Below are 24,439 nucleotides of genomic sequence, written 5' to 3' on the forward strand. Positions count from 1 at the left end.
ACAGACAAATAAAAACAACGGTAATAATTCTTTTGAGAACCAAAACTTGCTTGAGCTTGTTTTAAACACAAATATACATCTTAACCTCAACTTATAACGGATGCATAACAAATCTTCACTGTATCAACTGAACAATACTCCAAGTTACAGAATAATCATCTATACACCATCAACATTTATGTATCACATCAGTATCGAGTATCTAGAATTTAGTCCTATACTCAAAATTTATCAAGAAGGTTAATACAAGATTTCAACAAATAATACATTGGTTTAAGATGATATTTTAGTAAAATAAATAATTGCACTTCTAAAATAAAGTAAAAATTAAAAAATAAAAAATTTGTAAATCACAAAGCAATAAGTGGTCCATCCAATAGTTGTAGGCTTTGTTTGTTTTTTTCTTCTGTACTACTGATTTTCCATCACCCAAAAACACCCCAATCTCTTCCAGTGAACTCTTTCAACAAATCTTAGCCTTTTATCTTCCCCCGTGACCCCTTTTTCTTTCTATCATACTTTAAAAAAAATTTCATATTTTTTGTTATATTTATATATATGCCAAACCCCAAAACCCTTGTGAATTCCTTTATTTAAATACCCCTTTTCCCATTCTTAGATATTTCTCGTAAACATTTTCTTGAATTCAGTGCTTTCATCTTCTTGCTCAACTAAATTCTCCCTTCTTCTTGTTTAAGGTTAGATTCTCTTGGGATTAGTTACTTCATTTGTCAAATTCTTCTTATGTTTTTGGTAGGTTCTTGATACTGAAAAAGTGCTTGACTTTTTTATTTGATAAATTTTTAAATATATAATAATGTTTCGAAAAGTTTGGTTTATAGTGAGAAATGAGTAATGTATTTTTCCACTTTTTAGGGTTTTAGGGGTTTCTTTGTATTGCACTACATACTTTGATTTTTTTCATAGTACCAAATGATGGGGTTTTCAATAATTCATCATTGAATTTCAAGATTTGTCTCAATTCTTGAGATTTTGCTCTCTGTTTTTTTGCTCTGTTATTTTTATATAGTAGAAAAATGTCATCCTGTTTGGCTGGTGGTGGTAGAGCAGCTTATAAATTAGATTTAGAGATAATAAAATCTCCATCTACTTCGTGGACTTCCCAATCATCTTCACCTTCTTCAACATTATCCGAATCGAGCAATTCCCCCATTGCAATCTCTACTAGAAAACCTCGAACACCTCGAAAAAGACCTAACCAAACCTACAATGAAGCTGCAGCTCTTTTATCAACAGTTTATCCCAAAATTTTCTCATCAAAACACCTCACTAAGCCTTGCAAATTCACTAAACCACATTACCCCTTTTCATATGAGTCCTCAGACTTGGTTGTCCCTTACCAAATCGTCGAAAACTCGGGGTTTTTACTCCATCCTCCATTGATTGAAAAACCCAATTGCGTAATTGAGCATAAGTCAGTCAGTTCTTGTGAAAAACCATGTCAAAGTCCGGGGGAAATTGACTCTAAAGGGAGTAGTTCGTTAGATGTGTGTGAAGAATTTCAAGAAGATTTCGATGCTGAGTCTATCTTAGATGAGGAAATTGAAGAAGGTGTTATTGATAATATCATGGGAAAGTTAAGAGTTGAGAATGAGGTAAAGAATGAGTCGATATTTAGTTATACTTATAGTCACAGCAAGCGCCACCAGAATTATTCTGGTGGCACTTGCTATGGTTTTCCAATAGGATTAGGATTCGAAAATGGGTACCAACATTATGATTTTGGTATAATGAGGGGTGGGGTGAGACCATTGAGAAATGTTGATGATGGTGATAATTGGTGGAGGTATACTTCTAGTGTGAACGTTACCGACATTACTCCGAAATTTAGTAAACCTCCGATCGAAAAAAAGAAAAAGAAAGTTGAGAGAGTTGTGGAGTTGAGAGGGGGCGCAGATACATCATCAGCTAAAGATAATTCGATTACAAAGAAGATGAATAAGGAGAATTCAAGTCAATCGATTAAAGAGGAGGTAGTCGATGTTCCTGAACCAAAATCGGGGTTGTTACTAAAATTGAACTTCGATGATGTTTTGAACGCGTGGTCCGATAAGGAATCCCCGTTCTCCGATGACATTCAGGGTTCTGATGCTGCAGGAAATGATGTACAAGTAAGTTTATTTTATCTTTATGGTTAAATTCTGTTTGAAATTTTATGAAGAATTTTATTTATTGGATTCTGTTATTTTTAGTTAAAAGTAGCAAGCATACTAGATAAAACTGCAACATAATTTTTGGACCACGACACGTGCATTTCATGCTTTTTTTTTCTTTAATTATTAAGAAATATTTTAAATTATTTTTCAAAAAATACTTTTCTGCTTTTTAATACACTTTTTATTTGACTCTTTTTTTCTTTTTGTTGAATTTCATGACATAATATTCAAGTTGGTAGTTAGCATCAAATGACTGTTACAATCTTGCCTCTTTCCAGCTAGAGAGTGGGACCCTTTTAACACACTAATGTACAAAATCGTAGTTCGGTGCATAAACTATCTCATAGTAATAGAATTTGAAAAAGAATTGTACCTAAAAAACTGCTTCTACGGCTCAGATTTGTGAAACCTATAAGTCATATAAATATAATTTTACTGTTGCACACTAATGTGTTTTTTAAGAATTATTTTTGAAAAGTTCAATTTGTTTTCTATTCCTTTTAGTATATACTTATTCGAAAGTTAATTTTGAATTAGTCCTAGTTTAATAATTTTTAGATATCAAATATATAGTATTTAATAAATAATTAGTTTAATACTACGTGTATGCATCCTTAACACACACAATGATTGTTATAATTTTAAATATTACTTTTCTTTATAATTTATTCAATAATGTTGTTGTTGACGTAATAGACTAATAATGCATCCAAAAAAAATGTGTTTTATTATCAAATCATTTATTATGACTTCAAGTATGTTATTTTGTTAAGACATATTTTATAAAATCATTTTCTACTTGTCCTATTATTACTTGTGTTCTGTTATTTTGTTATCGTTGTTTTTCTTTAATTTATGTTTTAATTTTTCACTTTTTTAAAATCAATTGTTTATAAAAAAAAATAGCCGAAGACCTTATTTGTGCAATTTTACTGAATATTTTATTATCATATAATTCATAATATTAAGTGTCTTGTTGATACAATCAACATTTTTGTTTTCACCCTTATGTTGTTACATGTTTGTTTTGACCCATTAGAAGTTGGAACTAATTGAATTTTAATAAAATTTGAAGAATGCATAGGAATATGATATATTTTTCCTTTTTATTTTTTTTTAAATAATGGTTTAATTTTTTTATTTTTTATTTTTTGGATGCAGGCTAGATTAGCACAAATAGACTTATTCTCAGATAATGGAGGAATTAGAGAGGCTAGTGTGTTACGTTACAAAGAAAAACGACGTACTCGTTTATTTTCTAAAAAAATTAGATACCAAGTTAGAAAAGTCAACGCGGATCGACGACCCAGAATGAAGGTATTATTATTATGAAGAAAAATCAACTTATATACGTTGACAATGTAAGAGTTTTTTTTAGATGATCACCTCTTATTGTTAGTTGTTTTCCTTAATTTTTTACGTTATTTATTTCGTTTATTATCAACATTATAATTATTTTTTTGAGTAATCTGATAGTAAGTTTTAGTCAGTTTTTTTTATATACTGATACTTGAAGTGTTCAATTAATTATTTTGATTCTTTTTTGGCTTGAAATATAGAGAAAGGAATAAAAAAGTGTATTTTTTTAAAACAAGAAATCTTTTCACTACAATTTTTTTATATTTATTAAAAAGAAGAATTGATCCCTTAGTGTGAAACAAGGAGGACTGACAAAAATGAAAAAGTAAAACATGGAACATGTGTCCAATTTTTTTTTTTATATATTTATAAAAGTTCTAAATCTTATAAAGGTAAATGATTTTTTCTCTTATTATTAATTTTTTTTTGACAATTTAAATTCTTATAACTTAATCATTGTGTAGACAAATAAGATTGTGGGGGATCTAATAAATCAAATAAAGGCACTTTTAAACTTTAGGAAATGATACTTTTTATTTTTACACTATAATGATGAACTTTTATACTAGTTTTTCTTGTTGTGAATGATTGTTTTTTTTTTTACAATCACTTTTAAATTTTAGAAAAAAAATTAATTTCCAAATAACTAGGTAGAAATCTAGAAAGTTTCTAAAGAAAAAAAAGATTCAAATTTTATATTTAGGGATACATTTTCAATTTCTTCTTAAATCCTCATTTATATGTCATATATTGTCAAAATAAATGAAATTTATAAAGGGGAAACAAAACTCCACTTAATTAGCATATCTAACAAGTAAATTAGATTCTATAATCCATTTTCATATAATTAAAAGTCTCTTAATTTTGTACTTATACATGTGTTAATTTTTTTTAATTATTGCAGGGTAGGTTTGTCAAAAGCCCAAATTCACCAGAGGATGAGCTAGGATGATTTTTCTAGAATTATTAGGATTTTTTTTTTGGGTATTTGCAATTTTGTTTCTTTTATTTCATTGTTCTTTTTTTAAAAAAAAAGAAGAAAGAAAAGTTATTCTGCCTTGTTACATTTAGAATAAAGTACCAAGGAAGATAGACTAGTTGAGAACAAGGAATATGAAGCAGAATAGTTGAATTTCTTTTTCTCATTTTATGTTTTGTTTCATTTTTTTTTTATAATTCTCTAATTATATTCGCATCAAACTTATTATGTTGCACGGTTATGAGGACAATTAGAAGTAGGAAAATATGTTGATACTGAACAGTTATGTAGAATTCTCCTTCACTTCAAGACCTCCTGTCTATTCGCATTGAGCCAAAGCAAACACTATTAGTGGAGAGATGTTGATGTGAAGAGTCCCACATCGACCCTTTTCCTTAGTAAACATTTGTGTGTCCACAACAAAAAAAGCCAAAAATTGGCCAATCTTTTAGACATCTCACAATAAAGAAGCCCTAACCCCTCGGTGCCAAGTCACCAAGATAGATAGTCAAGGAAGTAATAATCATCAATTACATAGAATCGATAAAGTAAAATTCCTCGATGAAATATTTTATTCGATAAGTTGTATTAATTCAAGTTCTTAGTCAGGACCCTAGACAAAATAATGCATTTTTTAGATAGCTATATATATGTACATTTGGAAGATACAACCAAAATAGACAGAGAGATGCACACAATTTTCTATATTTCTATGTATACAACTCTAACTTTGGACAAGAAAGTGATCCAAGTACATGCACTCATTATTCAGCAATACCTTTTGATAGTACACACTTTTTCTTGCCCCAACTACAACCCAAAAGACCAATAACTGTGCCACCACAGTGGCCAAACAGTACAACATTCCAATATCTCCAAACAAGTATATATATAAAACATGACTGCCACAATGAAACTTTTTGCGCGGTTCGAAACTCGATGAATAATGAATTCTATCACTTTATCATTTTTCACTTTTAAGTACCAAGGATTTTGTCTACATGGCAAGGCTTTTACTTGATAGCCACTACTACATAACATAACCTCATATCACTAGTTGCGCTCTTACTACTTGACCGCAACTACTACATAGCTGCACAGAGAACTCTTCACAAGTTGAGTTCATTAAGCCACTCTCGTACTTGGTCATATCACCTTATATGTACACATGAAAAATCCTTAAGAGAGCTTTTATCAACTACAAGAGAAAATCAAACTCTACAGCTCAAATAGCCAGCCAGCATTCTGTATCATCATAACAGATTAAACAACATAAGTAGAATGCTCTGAAGTCTGAAGCAAGGTTAGAGCATTGGATGGTTTCAGATTCTGAATGTAGAAAGCATATCCTTCAATTTGAGCTTATTTGTCCAGCTTCAGTAAATTGCAACACATTAACAGGCTAGCGGCAAAACTAAACAAATCGTGCAGCTATGCCACAGTCTTCACCAAAATCAAAAGCAAATCAAACTGCTGCAATATCCACCCCACACCATTTTTCATACTTGCAGCAACACAGCCGCCATAAATCACAACCAGCAACACCAACAATACCTGTTATAGACCACTCTTCATTGAACAGAGTGGAGTGTGAAACTCTATGAATAACTGAAATCACACCTAAAAAGAAAATAGATAGTTCAAAGCATCAATTTAGTATCTAATACTGCCCCATTATATTATTTGTTACCAAACTGTTCTGATGCTTCATATTGTTATAAGGCAACACATTCATTACAATGTCGCTGATCATGAATCAGCACAGAAAAGAGAAGTAACAGAAAATGCTAACATAGAAGAACAAATATAATAATACTAGTATAGCAAGAATTCTGCACAATGAAAATAAATTAAGAACTAACTGGAAGTTGCACAAGCTCAATATGAACTCCCAGATAAAAGCATCGCAATGTGTCTTTGGCCGAGTAATCATCCCTATGAGATATCTTCTTGACACAATATGCAACCTATATTTATGAATTTAAAATGCTTACAGACGTGACTTAAGCTTTCTAATCACCGAGCTGCAAGAGCTATATAAGAACATGGAACCTAAATGAAGTTTACCGTTGTCTGTGATGGGAAGAAACCTTTGAATCTTTGTTTTATTCTCTGTTTTTGGTAAGATTGATCTGATAATAGCCTCCAGATTACAAAGTACCAGCAGATAAGGGTAGCTTAGATTGCATTCACACACACAAATTAGAAGCAACACATAATATCTTTTAACCTTTATTGTTTAGATGATCTACAGAGACAAAGTAAAGTAGTCTTATTCGTTCCAAAGTAACGTTAGCAATTTCACCCTTCTTTCTTTATATGCAGCTCACTTTATCTCTTTTTCTACTTTTCCTGATCTCATGTTCTTTGTCACTACAGAATTACACTTGTATGAAACTAACTTTTTCTTCTTAGCCTTTGATAATGTCCCATAGGAAATTAAGGACTTCTACAAAGATGAAGGAACTTTGAAACAATTAAGTCTAGACATTGAAGCAATTATCCCATCTAACTAACCCCTATTTGTTCAGTGGACCCTACTTCTAGAAACGGTTACTGCTTAAAAATAAATATGTAAGGCAGCCAAGGGTGTGATCTAGTGGTCAATGAAGTAACCATGAGATCTCAGGTTCAAATACCAACAGAGGCAAAAAATAAACTAGGTGATTTTTTCTCATCTGCCTAAGCCTTGGTGAGCAGTGTTACCCGATAGTTGTGCTGCGAGAGGTAGCAGGTGCCATTAAATAGTCAGAGATATGTGCAAGCTGGCCTCGACAGCACCATCATAAAAAATAAAAATAATTGAACAAGTGAGCAGGAACAGGAAGGTGTCAGATTCATCCTAGGAAGGGGAAAGATAATGGAAGAATGCATCAACCATTGCCTGACAGTAGTTCAAGTCTTTCTTCAATTATATAAGAAGATAAGATTGGTACTTTCTAATTAGTGGAGGTACATATTTTTTCCTTATCTTCAATGTTTTCTTCTTTCACCTATATTTTAGAAAATAGTACACTCAATCATCAACCTTATGCTTCAAGAAGTTAAAATATCTTGTCTCTGCTCAAACTGAAATTGCACATTCTGAAATTGAGCTATATCACGAAATCATAATATGTCTTCCATCACAAACATACTGAGGTCAAGCTAAGTTAAATAAAAGTTAAATAAACCTGGGCCACCGTTCGAAAAAATAAAGAAAGAAGTGAAAGAAACAAAAAAAGATAAACCAAGGGAAGCAGTTTTACCATCAAGAATGGCTTTGAGGAAGCTGTAGACAATGGATTTGCAGAAGGTAACACCAGCAACAATGGCTCCCAAAACTGAGTTTTCACTTTGGCATTCAGGCTTAAAGACTGAGAGAGCCAACTTTATCAATTCCCCCACTATTTTTTGAAAATGAATTTGAGTATTTGACCAGCTCCACCCCATCCCCTTCGCCTAAGAACTCATCTTCGCTTCACTATTTATGCTTTGCCCAGCCTCAGCTCAGTCCTGCTCTACCCCATTGCCAAACTTAGCAAATACATGTTCTCTTTCAATGCACATGTAAGTTACAACCAAATAAAGAAGTACATCAGATATCAAAAAGGCCCAAGAATCAATCCTTCACAAATTCAAAAAAGGTTACCACATTGAGCATATTAAGTTTAATGATACACATTCAGCATGCTAGTGTTTCTACAAAGGTGCCTCTAACACCCTTCCTTCGTGGTAGGTCAAACATATCGGTAAAAACTCATGTATTATTATATCAATTCAAGTATAACACTCAATAGAGAAGCCATTGAATTATAAGAGATACAGCTAAAGCTAACCACCAAGAATGACATAAGCAGTGTGGTCAAACTTCAAAGGCTTATTTAAGGCGTGCGTAAGTCCTAAAGCTCAAAAAGCTCAATGAGGATGCTTCGCCTTGCTTATGTTGCTCCAGTGTAGGGAAGACACTAAGGGGGGCGCCTCATTTCTCGCAAATGACATTTGAATCAAGCAATACTAAACAATAAATATAGTTAACAAAGGGATGTATTAATTGTTAAGGAAACTATTATGAATGAATTGTTACTTTTTCCTTGCATTACAATTATTTCTCTTAACTGTGCCTTTTCTTACTAAAGCCCACAATTTAACTGCGCTTTGCTCCAAAAGCCTCAATATAGTTGGAGCGTTTTCTAAAGCTTTTTTGCCTTTGACAATACTAATTATAAGCAACATTCGCATAGGCCACTCCCTCCTTTATATTTGAAAAACATTACACATATCAATCATATAAAGTAGCCTGCTAGTATTTATACAAATGTACCTCTGTCTTTGCATATATCAAAATATCAATTGCAATATAACTCATAGAGAATCAAGGGCTAGAGACCAAGAATGATAGAAGCAACATTCCTTTTTATTTTCCCAAAACAGCAATGAACAAGATCATCAACCTCCTTCTATTCTTTTTCATAATCAATGTCATTTTTCTTCTTCATAGTCTTCTTTTGCACCAATACTAGCAACATTAAATATTCAATACTTCCAACTAATGTGTTAGTCACCAGAAGAGACAAACCTAAGCTGATGCAATTCTCCCCTTTCAGAAAAGTACACAACCTACCCAAAGGGCACAGCGAACCAACAAAAACTTATCCATGTTACTCGAACGATTAAACAGGAGAGTGGACAAGCAAGTTTATAATTGAACACAACAAATAAAACTTTTGGTACAGTTCCAGCAATTGATAAAGGTAGAGTCTATTTCAAATCACATCTCATCAAACCAACAAATGCAGCTCGTCAACCCAGACAAATTATTATGTGTCTCCCAGGATCAGTATATTATTAGATAAGCCAATTTGTACTTTGCATCTGGTTTGCAACTAAAACAAGATTGCAGATTCTCTGTGATAGAACTAACTTCTACAATCATGTCGAATGAAACATATATAGCAAAATTGAATAGAAAAGAGGCGAAAGATGCAATCACTTAAGTTGAACCATAAATAAGGAGTCCTCCTAACTGCAATAAGATATCACGTCTGTCCAAAGAGAAAAACAAGCAGAACCTTTTTCAAATAAAAGAAATTCTGCAAGAGTCAAAGAAATTCTTAAAGCTTGCATAACTCATGTTTGTCTCCCTCCTGGATCATTATTTTAAAAATAATTACATAAAAATACCAAGGGAAGAGGAAATATTTTCCGTTGCCGTAATGTAGAACTTCTCACTTCCTCTCAACACTTGTCCGTCTTCCTCTCGTTCTATCATATGCATATCACGTAAAACTGTGTATCTCGCCAACTCAGAATGCTAATATGGAACTGTCATCTACAAGTATGATTCAATAACAACTACTCCTCAAATTCAACAAGTGGGAATAGCCACAATCATCCTTACATACGAACACAAATGGAAATTTAGACGAACAGCAACAGCTCAGGATATTCTAACAACCATCTTGTTCTTTTTCCCGGCAGACAAAAGGATAACTTTGTCATCCACAATGTCATCTGCCTCAATCTTCTTACTCTCGCTATCAACTTTGACATTGTTCAAGTAAAGTCCCCCTTGCTTAAGCATTCGTCGTGCAGCTGATTTGCTTTCAAGCAAACCACTGGAAACATAAAGATCCAAAATTGGTATGTTTAACACCTGTTCATAATTCATGGAGCAAGATGGAACATCAGCTGCAATACCTTCAATTGTTTTCCAATCCAATTTGGTAGCAGCATTTCCAGGCTTCAAAGCCTCTGTAGCCTTTAGAGCCTCTTCCAATCCCTCTTGTCCATGAACAAACCGTGTAACCTCCTCGGCCAGCCTACGCTGAGCTGTGTTAGGAACATATCCTGGTTTTCCCATATCCTTCGCCAGCTCTGCAATCTCTTCAATGCTCAGAAAAGTAAGAATCTTAAGAAACCTCAGTACATCATCATCTGGGACCGTAAAAAAGTATTGATAGAACTTATATGGCGACAAAAGTGAAGCAGATAGCCAAATTGCACCATCTTCTGATTTTCCAAACTTGGTACCATCACTCTTGAGAAGCAATGGAAAAGTAAGCCCAAAAACAACCGGAACATTGCCAACAACAGCTCCATTTTCAGATGATTTTCCTATAAGCCTACGAATAAGATCAGTACCAGCAGTGATATTACCCCATTGATCACTACCACCAATTTGCACATTGACACCTTCCTTTTCATACAAATGCACAAAATCATAACCTTGTAAAAGCTGATACGTAAACTCAGCATAACTCATCCCTTGCTCTACATTTTCCAACCTTTTCTTCACACTTTCCTTCGACATCATAGTCCCAACTCTAGCATACCTCCCCACGTTCCTCAAAAAATCCAAAAACTTCACATCTTTCCACCAATCATAATTATTCAAAATTTGTACCTCTCCAGCATTTTCACAAACACCTGGTGAGCAAACCAAAATCTTCTTAACAATACCAGCAATCCCAGATATATTCTTCTCCAACGTCACTAAATCAAGCTCGGGTCGCTCCAAACTCTTCCCAGACGGGTCACCAATCCGACCCGTAGCACCTCCAATAAGCCCCACAGCATTATGCCCACAACGTAAAAACCAAGAAAGCACAATTATACCCAAAAGATTACCAAGGTGTAAGCTTTCAGCAGTTGGGTCAAACCCACAATACACTTTCAACGGACCCAAATTCGGGTCGGAACAAACGGAGCGAAGTGAGTCGCTAGTCACTGATTCCAATAACCCCCTTTCTTCAAGAATGTGTAAAACATTGGGTCGTGATATACTGTTCGGATTGCTAAAATTGTCTTCTTGGGATGTCGTCAATGGTGAGATAGAGCAAAAGGGTCGATGGGAAAAGTTGTGGTGGGAAGGGGTATTGGGGAGAAAAAGGTATGTGGGTAGTGGTAATTTTCTCAAGAAAGATGAAGTGAAAGGTCTAAGGGTAGTATTGAGAAGAAGAGATCGTAGGCCGGAGTTAATGGCACCGGCACCGGCGGCGGCTGCCATTTTTGTGTGTGTTTACTGTTGAGCTGACTGTTGCTGTTTTATCTGCTTGGGATGAGTTTAACCGGAAACACACAGTTCTTGGAAGGACATATTTCAAAATTTTCAAGTTAAGATTAAGATATTACTCCCTCCGTCCCATTTTATGTGGCAACATTTGACCGGACACGGAGTTTAAGAAATAAATGAAGACTTTGAAATGTTTACCAAATTGACCTTTTAAAAAGTAGACTCAATTTCTCTCTCCTCATAAATGTATTGGAGTATTATTTTAAGATTAAGTGGGACCAACAAGGATAAAAAAGGAATTGTATCTTTAAATACTTTCCATATAAGGAGATGTGACATTCTTTTTGGGACTGACCAAAAAGGAAATGTTGCCACATAAAATGGGACAGAGGGAGTAATTAATATTAAAATTATGGGAAATTTAGAGCAATCTCAATAGTTTAGGATCTAATAATTTAGATACACATAAATTTGTAATATTACGAATTTTATTCGATTTTGATTTGTTCAGATATGTATCTTGAGATACGTGTAATCAAAATTAAGTGTAATGTATCCAAGTGGATTTACATGTATCTGAGATACATAGACAAATCTGTCTCGCCTCCCTCCTATTTCGCTCGCGTATTTGGTATTCTAGATACATGTAAATTTCACCTTATACATGATATACGTGTCTAGTGTGATTCACATGTATCTGGATTACATTGACAAATCTCGCTTGCCTGCCTCCTATTCTCGCTCGCCTTTCTCCCTATTTCAATGTATTTGGTAGTTAAAAAACATGTATTTAAGTGTATCTGCCTTGAAATCTGATATGAAATTGTTAATTAATGAGATAAAATGTATTTATTTCAAACTATAGGGACAATTAGTAAATATAGTAGGAATGTTTGTGTAATTAGATAGTTTCTCCATAAATTATTAGCGACTTTAATTTCTTATTCCCTTCGTTTCAATTTATGTGACACCTTTTGAATTTCGAGATTCAAATAAGTTTATCTTTGACTATAAATTTTTCATATTTCTTTTAAATATTTTGAATTGTCAATTATTGTGATTTATAGTACTTTCTACGCAGTTTACAAATATATAAATTTTATTTCAAAAAGTTTTAAGATGTTATGCACAAATTCTCAGTTAAACTTAAACTGTCTGACTCACGAAAAATGAAAAGTGCCACATAAATTGAAACATAGAGAGTAATTGATTTATTTTTTCTAAAAATATTGCTAAATTAGTTGAATTCGTAAGCTCATTCATAAACTCACTTGCAGAGTTTTACATGCTTCTCTTAAGACATTTCATCAATATTTATATTCAGACACGATCCAATCTATTATGCATATTGATCCACCCACGAATCTTACCATTTAACAAATTAAAATGATAATTAACTTATACAACCCAAAATAATTGTACATTTAATAGTTTATAGCATATGTTTTTCTAAATCAAAACATTTACCTCAACTAGATCGGTCTTGTTCAATACATATAAAAATGTACTAGCATAAGAAATCAGAACTATACTCTTTTCATAATTAATAGAAATTGTATTTCATTTTATGTTATTATCATAGATTCATAGTAATGGTTTGTCTAATTTCCATCTTAATTGTGAACATAAACTTTATACTAATAATTTATTTTTCTGTGTATAATTTAAACTCTATACACTAAGGAATTGTTTGGTAGAATGTGTAAAAATAGTATTGACTACAATATATTAGTAATATTGGGATTAGTAATGACAAAATTAGTTATGCTTAGACTATTTTCTATCTATGATTTGATTTAGTGTATAATTGACAATTCTATCTTTACACATACTTATCCATATAGTAAGGGAAAATGCATAAGTACCCCCCAGCCTATGTCCAAAATCCCTGAGACACACCTAACCTTTACTAAGGTCCTATTACCCCCCCGAACTTATTTTTTAATTAATTTTTTACCACTTTCGGCTTACGTGGAAATATAAACCAAATAGGTTGAAAACTTTGGTCAACACGCGCCGGGCCCCATTTTTTCAACTTTCTAAAAAGTAGCTTTTACACTNTGTTATTATCATAGATTCATAGTAATGGTTTGTCTAATTTCCATCTTAATTGTGAACATAAACTTTATACTAATAATTTATTTTTCTGTGTATAATTTAAACTCTATACACTAAGGAATTGTTTGGTAGAATGTGTAAAAATAGTATTGACTACAATATATTAGTAATATTGGGATTAGTAATGACAAAATTAGTTATGCTTAGACTATTTTCTATCTACGATTTGATCTAGTGTATAATTGACAATTCTATCTTTACACATACTTATCCATATAGTAATAATCTTTTGTATTTCTAAATATCATAATGTATAATATAACTATACATAGTTATACACATAAGATAAAAATCTTACCACACAAAGAATTGAATAATAGTATCAAATTCCCTAATACATCCTACTAAACGATCCCTAAATCATCTATTATCATAAGTCAAATAGACGAATATATGATTTATTTAAATCTCTATTATAATTGAACAAACAATTCTTCTATAATATTCCTCTTTTAAGTTATTGAGTTGTAAGTTAAGTAATTTGTATATGTTCTTAATGAATTTCATAAGATAAATATAAATTTGACCAAAATTATTAGATTCCATAGAACCTGTAGCGAACACTCTAGCTCTAGTTACCACATATAGCAATCAAAGAGAAAATGTAGCCATGAGATAAGTCTATAGAGTACGTTTGGATTATAGACGATGCAAGTTTGTAGCTAGCGCTAGATCCTTACATGCAACATTTTTTTAGATGTATCACACTCGCTATGTCATGTGAGTAAAAAGTGTCTAATAGATAACACTTTTCTAACATGTTCAAATTAGCACAAGGCAAACAAAAGTTACATCAGAAATCACAAATCGAGCTTGTTGTCATCACCATTAGCCATCATTGGAACAGGGCCGTCCTTGTTGATTGCCTTCTTATACTTGTATCTCTTTGCAACGATGAGAAAAATGAAGAAATTTAGCACGCTTAAAACGGATAGCAGGAAGAAGAAATAATGAAGCTTTCCGTAATTTGGATTGTCTGATAGCCATCCCATCTTCCCATTCCTCGTGCTAATATCTGTGACAATGGTTACTAACAACGAGCTCACATAACTCCCAAGCGCGGTGGTTGTCAAAGAGAGAGCAGCACACAAACTCCGCATTGAATCAGGAGCTTGATCATAGAAGAACTCCAACTGACCGATAAATGTGAAAACCTCAGCACAACCAATTATCATGTACTGAGGAATTTGCCAAAATACTGACATTGGGATGTCCTTGGAGTCATAGAGGTTATGCCTTTTTACTATCCCGAGCCTAACTACCTCCACGAGTGCAGCAGATACCATAGCAAAGACAGATATAATGAGCCCCGTTCCCATTCTTTGGAGTTGAGTCAATCCATTCTTGTGACCTGTGAACTTTCGAACGAATGGTACAAGAACTCTATCATAGACAGGAACCCATAGAATAACCGCGATGGTGTCAAAAACAGATAGTGAAGCCTCGGGGATTTTTAATTTGCCTAAATGTGTATCCATAGACATGGCTTGCACCACAAAATAATTGCTCATTTGGCTATACACTGTGCTGAAGATAATCCCAGTAGCCCAAATAGGTAGCAACTTGACAACAGACTTGAACTCCTCAACTTGTGTCACTGTGCAAAGTTTCCAATTGTTTATTGAACCTCTGTTCTCATCCAACCCTGTTTTCACAGCAGCTCTATCGAAGAACCTGTAAAAGTAACAAACATATTCGAGTGACAGAATCTCGTAAATGCTACAAATATCAAGCTAGTTCTTATATGAGTCATTTTTGAATTAGCAAAAGTGGTGATTTTGGGTAACATAGTGTATGACATGTCAATCATGAACTAGAAGAATGCAGCCTAGTCGAGACAAACTCTGAATACTAGATATGACATCAAAACAACAAGGGTAAACACCAGCTAGATAAACCTCATAGTCGAGAGAGAAACAGTACCCCGGTGACCACAGAAATTTCATAAAAAGGGCTTTCTAGAGATCCACAATGACCAATCGTCACATGAATTGCTAAGGATTCAATAAGTCCAATAGTTGATTCTTTCAGATGTGTCAATTGGGAAAATACTGTGGTGACGATAGTGAAGGAAGGTCCTGCTTAAAATAGCTCGACGCTAGGATGATAAAAAGCTTAACACTTTTCATTCTTATTAATTCCTTTTTCAATATGAAAATGAAAAATCAATGTCATTTCTGAAAGTACCTCAAGTCGTTTGTGTGAGCAAGTTTGCGACTCCCTTTGATGGCAGATTCAGCTTCTGCAGTCTCATATAGCAGAGATTTTTCGGCAGGCAATGTAACATGACATTTTCTAAGAGAAGCCACAACAACCTGGCATATACGCGTCAAAGGGCTTCCTCCAGGCTTTTGGTATCTATAGAGCCGAGATCCTGAAAAGAACGATACAACAGCAAAGGCCATAGCCGCAGCAGGAACACCAAATCCCCATCCCCAGCTAATATCCTGTTGTATCCAGACTATCAACGAAGAAGCAACGAGAGCCCCAATGTTGATGGAGAAGTAGAACCAATTAAAGAAGGAATTTTTGTAGTTCCTCTCGATAGGATCAGCATCATCAAACTGGTCTGCACCATAGGATGAGACACACGGCTTGATCCCTCCGGTTCCCAGTGCTACTAAGTAGAGTGCAACGAAGAATACTGCTGTTTGACTATCGGTCGCGTGACATTTATTCTTTTCATAACAAACCGGCCTAAGCCCGGGCACTGATGCTGATACTGTCAATAGTGTCATCCCCTTGAATGATAAGAAAAATCAGTCAATACATCACTACAAAAGAAACTAGAATTAGCTATGAACTTCATCACTAATCTGTCGCTAAATCACTTGTAGACACCAGATAGTAAATTAATAAACTCACACAAACATAGATGATTGAGAATATGGCAATAGTCCAGTATCTTCCAAGATAAGAGTCGGCGAGAAATGCTCCAAGCAAAGGCATAACATAACAGGTCCCTGCCCAATTCGATTGATTTTTAGACGCCGTTGCAGTTTCCTGACTGAGTTGAGTCTTGAAATAATACACAAGATTGGTACTCATTCCATAATATGCCAATCTTTCACAGCATTCATTCCCTGTCAAAATGACAACAATTAATATGATCAATAATAGTTATCATCGCAGAAAATTCATTTCTCAACAATTTTATACCAAACTATTGCGTGGTATAGTCACTCAACTAATAGTTAGCATCTCAAAAAGTTACTTTCTTTGTTGAAAAAAAAATAGAATCAAGAAGAAACTCGACTTCTGAAATAACAATCATTAGTTGAGTGACCATCTGAGATATCAACTCCTAGAGGTAGACCACACAAAAGTTTGGCATAAAATTGTAAATATTTGCTTGGAGTTAACTACAAGGCCACTCTATTCAACATATTTGGCCGAAGACGAACCAATGTGCACACATTTTGACTAATAAAAAATACAAACATAATACGTGAAGATTATGGTATAGAACTACGTTTGACCTGACTCCAAAAACACGATAATATGAAATGATAATGACAATGAGTTAATATTATTACCAAGTATATAAGGGCAAGCCTTCCAAGTTCCTGTTTTCTTCTTATTTGCAGGCTTATTCCGATAATCGACAGTTCCATCCTTGGTAAAGACATCTTCTTCTTCTGCCATGGCCTAACAAAGATGAAACAACACAACGTTCTTGATCAACCTGGTTTTCGTCGATCCAATAATTATCTAAACCTGGAAACTCAAAACTCAAAACTCAAAACTCAATTTAGAGGGAGCCAAAAGATTGAGCTATGGCTCCACCCTTTGTTGCCTTAGAGAAAATATTTCACAAGTAACAATATTATTCTTAAGGTTCATTCACATAAACCTTAATACATTATGCTCATGTCACGTCGAGGTACTACATGAAAAAAAATAGCAAAAATTCGATTCAGTTTATCGTAATCTATTAGTTTACATGTTGGTTAATTGAATTATGATGCATAAAAAAGTTAGATGTATATTGACCAATGAAAAGACTAGATACATCTTGGAAAATGTTATGTTAGTTTGTTGGAAAATTAGTGGTTCATGTTTTACTCCCTTCTCCTATGTTATCAATCAAACAATAGGAAAAAGTTATTAAGAAAATAATAAAAACAGTCAACTCTCCTTGTAAATTCCACCATTTTAGTTTATTTATGTCATTTTTAGTCTATTTCAAGAAAAATATCACTTTCGATATTTAGTATTTTCTCTATACATTTTTACTTATTCAGTATTGACTTAACACATCTCTTAAGAAACAATAAATAGAATGAGAATATAATAAATTCAAGTTTTGAAAAATGACTATAGTTAATAATAAGGATAAATTATGAACTAAGATAAATTATGTCTTATTTTTTTCAAACTGGACGAATAAAAGTGGACACCTATTTTTAGTATAGTAAATAAGTAAAAATAGACGGAGGGAATAACTTTTTGATATTTTGGTACATTACTCATATACTCCTTTCTGTCCATTTTACTTGTCTTTTCTTTTCTGTACGCCTCTTAAGAAAACATTAATCAAAAGAGTAATTTGACTAAATTATCTTTATTTATTCTTTGATCTCAATTTAGTACTATTCTCTTTTTCACTATACTAATTTCTCTCCATATTTATTGAATTGAGTAAGGGTAAAAGTGGAAATTAATACTTAGTTAATTATATTTGATTTTTCTAAAATGTCAATTATTTTGGACCATCTATTTTTTTTTTTTAGTTTAGGACCATATGATTCAAAAGTTTTAAGTACTTTATAAAACTTCATGTTCAGTCAAACTATAACGCATAAATCGAAACAGAAAAAGTAAATGCGCAATATTACCCGTCTAGTACTTTCATTATGACTCCTTAATCTCTATTAGTATGTTTTACTAGTACTAGTACAAATCAAAAAGAAAAAACAGTAAACTAAGCAAACAAATAAACCTCAAAAAGTGGAACAAAATTTTCCAAGAGCACAATAAATACTACTCCTATATTTGTTCTCATTGGGAAAAAATGGTACAATACATTTATTGAATTGATGGAAAACACAAATAAAGAATTTAATTTTACAAAAAAAAAGTAGGTATTTGTTCATCAACAATGAAAGTCGTTGAACTTCAAACTCGAGTGGAAATCTCCTTCCACACACACCTAATTTATTCATATGGGAAATTTCATCCTATTAGTGTCACATCTACTTTTCTATCTTTGCAATTCTTTTTTCACCATACCGGGACAAGACATGATCGTGATTTAAGAAAAAAAGTACCATAAAAAAAGACTAAAGAAATTAGGACATGACCTATGTTACTAGGACTCTTAAAGAATATTGCATCACCCTTCTCAATCCCTTAAATATATATTATTTTTGAAGAATCTGACATAAGTTAATTGATATTTTTATAAAAGTCCAAACAACATAGAAAATAATTACTTTTAACAAAATACAGACTAATATGAACCGATCAGAAGAAGCAAAAGGATGGTGAAAAAGAAACAAACCTCAAACCTTTGTTGTTGTAAGAGAAATTCTTAGTAGAAGAAAGGGTTGTTCCTGGAATTAGAAATCCACAATTGGGAACTCAGTCAAAGAAACACAAAGTTATATTTATGCTTTGTAGTAAATGATCATTAAATTGTTTATTAGTTATATATATACTTTGTAATAAATGATCATTAATTTGATCCTTTGTCCTTTTTATTTTTATATTTTGACCCTTAAATGATATAAATGGTCCCTTAAATATATTTTGACCAACTTTTCCTTTTAACGATGAAAGTAGCTGAATTTCAGATAGAGGGTGTGTATAGTGGAAAATGTATTTTTGATTTTCCATGTTCGGTTAGTCATAATTTTAGGAAAAATATTTTATTTAGGAAAATAAATTTTCACATTGATTGTTTCTTTTCATCCTCCGGCACACCTCATCTTCACCCTGCGCATTACTCATGGCATAGCCACATGAAGTAACTGATGACCAGTCAAACACAGTCACACACTTTGTTAGAAAGTTATATTATGTATATAAAAAATACACCAAGTATATAGAACAACAATTATTTTTCATAAGTATATATTAAATTAATTTTGAACACCCTGAACGAAATTTTTAGTTTTGTAGCTAGCGTACATAGCCCCATCCCACCACCCCACACTCCTACCCCCGCACCCACCTCCCATAATATTTTTAGTTTAGGACCATATGATTCAAAAGTTTCAGTATTTTCTTAAACTTTAGAATAAGTCAAATTAAAACATATAAATCGAAACATAAAAGAATAAATCAACAATATTAATACTCTAACATACTTTCATTATGACTCCTTAATCTCTATTATCATGTTTTACTAGACTTGTATAAATGGAAAAGAAAAATAAGTAAACTAAACAAAGAAACCTTCTAAAATGGAACAAAAATTTCGAGAGTACAGATGAGCACAATAAATACTAATATTTGTTCCTATTGGAAAAAAAAATAATGGTTACAATACATTAATTGAATTGATGAAAAAGACAAACAAAGAGTTTAATTTACTTTTCATTTCTCCCTCTTTCATTGAATTATTGTTTTATTTTTGGAGAAGTAGGTGTTTGTTAATCATGAAAGTCATTGAACTTTAAACTCAAACGGAAATCTACTTTCACATACACCTAATTTATTCATATGGGAAATGCCATCCTATTAATATCATATCTCTTACTCTCTATTCATTTTTAATTGTCATGTTACATTTCTCGAAAGTTAATTTGACTAATTTTTAAAGTTAAATCAGATTACATTATTTTGATATTTTAAACAAAAAACTTAGATATTCAAAACCTATACGAAAAGTATTATAAATTGCAATTTATATATATATATATATATCAATTTAATGAAAACATACATCATAAAATAATGTTAATCAAAATTCTTATCGTTTGAATCTAAAAAAAGAAAAGCATAACAACTAAAAAGGAACGGAGAAATTACTTTTCAACCCTTTTCTATATCTCTTTTTGTACTCTTTCTTTCTAACTTTTCAAAAAAAACATTACTATACTAGCTAGGGGCAAGACATGATAGTGATTTAAGAAAAAAATACTTTTGAAAAGACTAAAGAAATTGAGAAATGACTTATGTTACTCAGACTCTTAAAAAATATTGTATCACCCCTGTCAATCCTTTAAAAATACACTATTTCTGAAGAATCCAACATACACCAATCAATATTTTTAAAAAGTCCGAACAATATAGAGAATAGTTACCTATAACAAATCACAAATTAATACGAGCCGATCAGAAGAAGCAAAAAATTATGAAAAAGAAACAAACCTGAAAAAACCTTAGTTGTTGTAAGAGAAATTCTTAGTAGAAGAAAAAGTTGTTCCTGGAATTAGAAATCCACAATTTGGAATTCAGTGAGAAACACAAAGTTATGTTTATGCTTTGTTATAAATGATCCTTAATTTGTACTATCTGCCCTTTTTATTTTATTTTTTAAATGTAGGAGTAAAGAGAAAATGTTAAAAAAATGGTCCCTCAAATATATTTTGAGTATTTTTTGTCCTTTCATGAAAGTCGCTGAAAATACTTTTTCGATTTTATCATGTTCGGTTAGTCAAAAAAATTTAAAATATTTTTTATAGGAAAATAAATTTTCTTAAAATAAAAAAAATGACTTTTCTGTAGAAGTGGGAAAGCAATTTCATTTGATTGTGTCATTCCGACCCTCCAACACACTCCATCTTCATAGACTTCACCTCCACACAGGCCCCATCCTGACACCTATCTCCTATAGTATTTATCTAGATTATGTATAAATATTTTTAGAATAATATCTTTTTATTTACGAATAAATAAACACAGAAAATAAATAAAAAATTCATTTATTTTTCTGCTATCTTATTTCTCAAAAATAATAATAATATTTTTCTCCATATCGAAAACACCATCATGAGTGGAAATCTCCTTCCACAATTGGAACTCCGTGACAGATACACAAAGTTATAATTTCTTATTTCAGCCTTGTTTGAGATGATCTTAAATTTGTTCTTGTCTTCCCTTTTTATTTATTTTTTAATGTGGGAGTACAAAAAGTGACGAAAATGGTCATTGTATATTTGAGTATAGGTTTAAAATAGTCTCTTAAATATATTTTGAACAATTTCTATTTTTTTTTATGATAATGAACATTCACTTAAAAACGAAAAAAATGACTCTCCAGGCGGTTAACTTTTTTTTTTCTTTTCATATTTATATTTAACAATTGTTGGGACAGACTCTCGTGGAAAATGAAAAAACCCCTTATCGGATTGAAAGCGATAACTTAAGCCTCTTTCTTCTTCTAATAGGGTGTTTAAAGAGCATGAACTCTTTAGTTTAATTAAGTTTCAATTTGGAAAATGAAAAGGCCCCATTTGATTCAATTCACGAATTAGCCCACTATGAGTCTACTACATTTTTTTTTCATAATAATTTTATATAATTAGATAATAGTAATAATAATAATTAAGTATATCATTGGTCTTTTTTTTTTATATAAAAAATCAACACTTTTAATCTTCATCAAATATTCTACGAATTCTATCAATTATATTTACAAATTCTGAGGATTTACGCGACTAGTCCTTGTACAATAAATAAGTTTTGATATATATGCTACTCATACTTGTTACTAAAAGGGACAAGAGACCAAAATAAATGGAGAATAAATATAAGCAAAAGTCCACTTTAAAAGCTAAAAGGTAGTTATCACAAAATTCTTCATAGACCATAGGACAAACAAAATCAAATTTATAATGGTTCAACATCTATTTCTCATTGTTCAAAAGCTTTACTTATGTAAGATCGTCAGAATCTTGTATTCCACTGTTATCATTATATTATTCATCATCATCTTCCTCAGCTGTGATTGTTGCATTCTATTACTAATGGAGGAACCGACTATTCAGTAGCTTCACCTTCTTCTATATCTTCATCTTTATCATCACTGATATTAGTCACATCTGATTGAAGTAAAGCTTGACGTTTTTGTTCCTTCTTTACATCAACATATTTCTTCATTTCTTCCCTTACAACATCCGGGCATTGTTCACACCGTGTGACGTCCCTGCAAGTACCAATCAAGTGTTGTTTGTGACGAAAGATTCCGCCATTAGTAACTTTTTTACAAAAGTTACACTCAACTGCGGCCTTATTGGTCTCACTTGCTCTTTTCCCATATTTCCAACCCGGGTCAGCAGTTTTTAATCGCTGTTAAGATCAAAGAAACTAATGAACAAGATAAACAAAGTAATTGAAGTACCATGTAGTAGTAAAAATGAAGAATACGATACTATGAAAGTACAAGGAGTAAAATTAAGAATGAGATATTTGACCTTCAGCTTGGGTTTGCGCTGAGACTTCTTCTTGGTTGCACTATTAGTTGGTTCAAGCTTGAACGTAGACCCCTCACCGTCATTCAATATCTTTGTGTGCTCATTTCCTCCACTAGTTCCAGAAATCACTGGAGAAGATTCATCATCATCCGTCATGTCATAAAGTGGAAGATTATCCACGATATATCTGCAGTAAGAAAGCTAGATTGAAATAAATATCCAACACATGTATTGGCTAACTCTGTCCACCAAGGCTTGGACACAAGAAAAGAAATCACCTATCTTTTTGTCTCCATTGGGCATTGACCATTACATGTTTCTTACAAGGAGGAAACGAAAGGCTAGCTACTAGGTATGAAACATAATATGACTAAAATAAATTACCTGTTATCCCCTTCTTCGCAGACTTGGTTGCACCCCTGAGCCAAGATAAAAAAGGGAACAAAAGAATAAGAAATGAGATTGACAGACTCATATCGAATTTAGAAGCATCTATTATGTTTTAAAAAACACTTCAACAGTGAGGCTTATCAATATCAACGAGAAACAAAATCAATATCTTGGAGTACCTTGAGCACAAAAAGGATTACAGCGCACAATGCAAACCTCTCTTGGAATAAAATGGTGGGGCGGATCACCTCCTGGACAACTAAGTTCCTATCATATGCTGGGAGGGTGCAACTTATAAATATTGTTCTCTTCTCAATTCAGACATACTATGGGAAAGGCAGAACGGTGTGGAATATGGATGCTAACAGTGCTCATGGATAATAAGAAAATTCTTAAAACAAATGAGACTATGGAAGCTGCAGGATATGGAGAAGCTGAGTTGATCCAGATGCCGAGATTCTCGATACATAAAATGTACATCCAACTAAGAGGAGTATTCTCAAAGGTAACTTGGAGAAGATTAGTTTGTAACAACAAGGGGTCGCCAAAATGGATTTTTATGCTACGACTGGCCATCCATGCGAAGCTACTCACCAAAGCCAAACTGCTGAAATGGGGGGTAGTACAAGACGCGGAATGCTCTTTCTGTAATACAACGAAGGAATCTGTAGCACACCTGATGTTTGAATGCAACATATCAGCCGGAGTTTGGAAAAGGCTACTAGTAATATGGCAAGGCGTAACTCGACAAACATTGAACTGGCAAGGAGAAGTGCTTTGGGCTAGCACACACCACAAGAGGAAAACACCAGATGCTGTCTATAGAATGACCATGGCAAGTGCTGTCTATCACATTTGGCAAGAACAAAATGCAAGACTATTCAAACAGAAGCAATGAAGTGAAGATGAGATTGTGAAGATTATCATACATGAGATACATCATAGAGGGAATAAGTACAGTAAATTGAGAGGAACATTAGCTAGATTGAATTTTTATCCTTCCTAATCGATAGCTGATGTAGAGGGGACGAAGTAGATGAGGGGTGAAGCTGTTGAAGCT

The 24,439-nt window shown here is 32.7% G+C and overlaps 7 protein-coding genes across 10 annotated transcripts; 2 read left to right on the forward strand and 5 right to left on the reverse strand.

The window, feature by feature from the left end:
• The first annotated feature begins 563 nt into the window (after positions 1-563).
• Positions 564-4,561, forward strand: LOC125876505 (protein CHLOROPLAST IMPORT APPARATUS 2-like). Of its 2 annotated transcripts, none has more exons than XM_049557704.1 (3): positions 564-2,132; positions 3,339-3,538; positions 4,441-4,561. In XM_049557704.1, exons 1-2 carry the CDS (start codon positions 1,038-1,040, stop codon positions 3,507-3,509), a joined length of 1,266 nt encoding a protein of 421 aa, XP_049413661.1. In that variant the 5' UTR covers positions 564-1,037; the 3' UTR covers positions 3,510-3,538; positions 4,441-4,561. The 2 variants fall into 2 exon arrangements, with proteins under 2 accessions (XP_049413661.1, XP_049413660.1); XM_049557703.1 differs by having other exon boundaries at positions 579-2,132; positions 3,339-3,494.
• A 1,212-nt stretch (positions 4,562-5,773) lies between these two features.
• LOC125876509 (uncharacterized) lies at positions 5,774-8,633 on the reverse strand. The gene is made up of 2 exons (XM_049557706.1): positions 7,764-8,633; positions 5,774-6,135 (listed from the first exon to the last, which is right to left on the reverse strand). The coding sequence occupies exons 1-2, from the start codon at positions 7,945-7,947 to the stop codon at positions 5,981-5,983; spliced, it is 339 nt and encodes a 112-aa protein (XP_049413663.1). The 5' UTR covers positions 7,948-8,633; the 3' UTR covers positions 5,774-5,980.
• Positions 8,634-9,460: 827 nt separating this feature from the next.
• On the reverse strand, positions 9,461-11,568 carry LOC125876502 (tyrosine--tRNA ligase, chloroplastic/mitochondrial-like). The gene has a single exon (XM_049557699.1). The coding sequence runs from the start codon at positions 11,501-11,503 to the stop codon at positions 9,935-9,937; it is 1,569 nt and encodes a 522-aa protein (XP_049413656.1). The 5' UTR covers positions 11,504-11,568; the 3' UTR covers positions 9,461-9,934.
• LOC125877610 (tyrosine--tRNA ligase, chloroplastic/mitochondrial-like) lies at positions 9,935-11,503 on the reverse strand. Its single transcript, XM_049558851.1, has one exon. It carries the CDS (start codon positions 11,501-11,503, stop codon positions 9,935-9,937), a length of 1,569 nt encoding a protein of 522 aa, XP_049414808.1.
• A 2,707-nt stretch (positions 11,569-14,275) lies between the features above and the next one.
• On the reverse strand, positions 14,276-21,024 carry LOC125876501 (protein NRT1/ PTR FAMILY 8.1-like). 3 transcript variants are annotated; one of them, XM_049557695.1, is made up of 5 exons: positions 17,450-17,541; positions 17,164-17,275; positions 16,493-16,710; positions 15,815-16,368; positions 14,276-15,301 (listed from the first exon to the last, which is right to left on the reverse strand). In XM_049557695.1, the coding sequence occupies exons 1-5, from the start codon at positions 17,468-17,470 to the stop codon at positions 14,428-14,430; spliced, it is 1,779 nt and encodes a 592-aa protein (XP_049413652.1). In that variant the 5' UTR covers positions 17,471-17,541; the 3' UTR covers positions 14,276-14,427. The 3 variants fall into 3 exon arrangements, with proteins under 3 accessions (XP_049413652.1, XP_049413655.1, XP_049413654.1); XM_049557698.1 differs by lacking the exon at positions 17,450-17,541 and adding an exon at positions 20,945-21,024 and having other exon boundaries at positions 14,279-15,301; XM_049557697.1 differs by lacking the exon at positions 17,450-17,541 and adding an exon at positions 19,131-19,235 and having other exon boundaries at positions 14,281-15,301.
• Positions 14,428-17,272, reverse strand: LOC125877611 (protein NRT1/ PTR FAMILY 8.1-like). Its single transcript, XM_049558852.1, has 4 exons — positions 17,164-17,272; positions 16,493-16,710; positions 15,815-16,368; positions 14,428-15,301 (listed from the first exon to the last, which is right to left on the reverse strand). Exons 1-4 carry the CDS (start codon positions 17,270-17,272, stop codon positions 14,428-14,430), a joined length of 1,755 nt encoding a protein of 584 aa, XP_049414809.1.
• A 2,683-nt stretch (positions 21,025-23,707) lies between the features above and the next one.
• Positions 23,708-24,277, forward strand: LOC125877612 (uncharacterized). Its single transcript, XM_049558854.1, has one exon. The coding sequence runs from the start codon at positions 23,708-23,710 to the stop codon at positions 24,275-24,277; it is 570 nt and encodes a 189-aa protein (XP_049414811.1).
• Positions 24,278-24,439: the final 162 nt, after the last annotated feature.

Source organism: Solanum stenotomum, chromosome 9 (assembly GCF_019186545.1).
Source record: "Solanum stenotomum isolate F172 chromosome 9, ASM1918654v1, whole genome shotgun sequence".
NCBI lineage: Eukaryota > Viridiplantae > Streptophyta > Magnoliopsida > Solanales > Solanaceae > Solanum > Solanum stenotomum.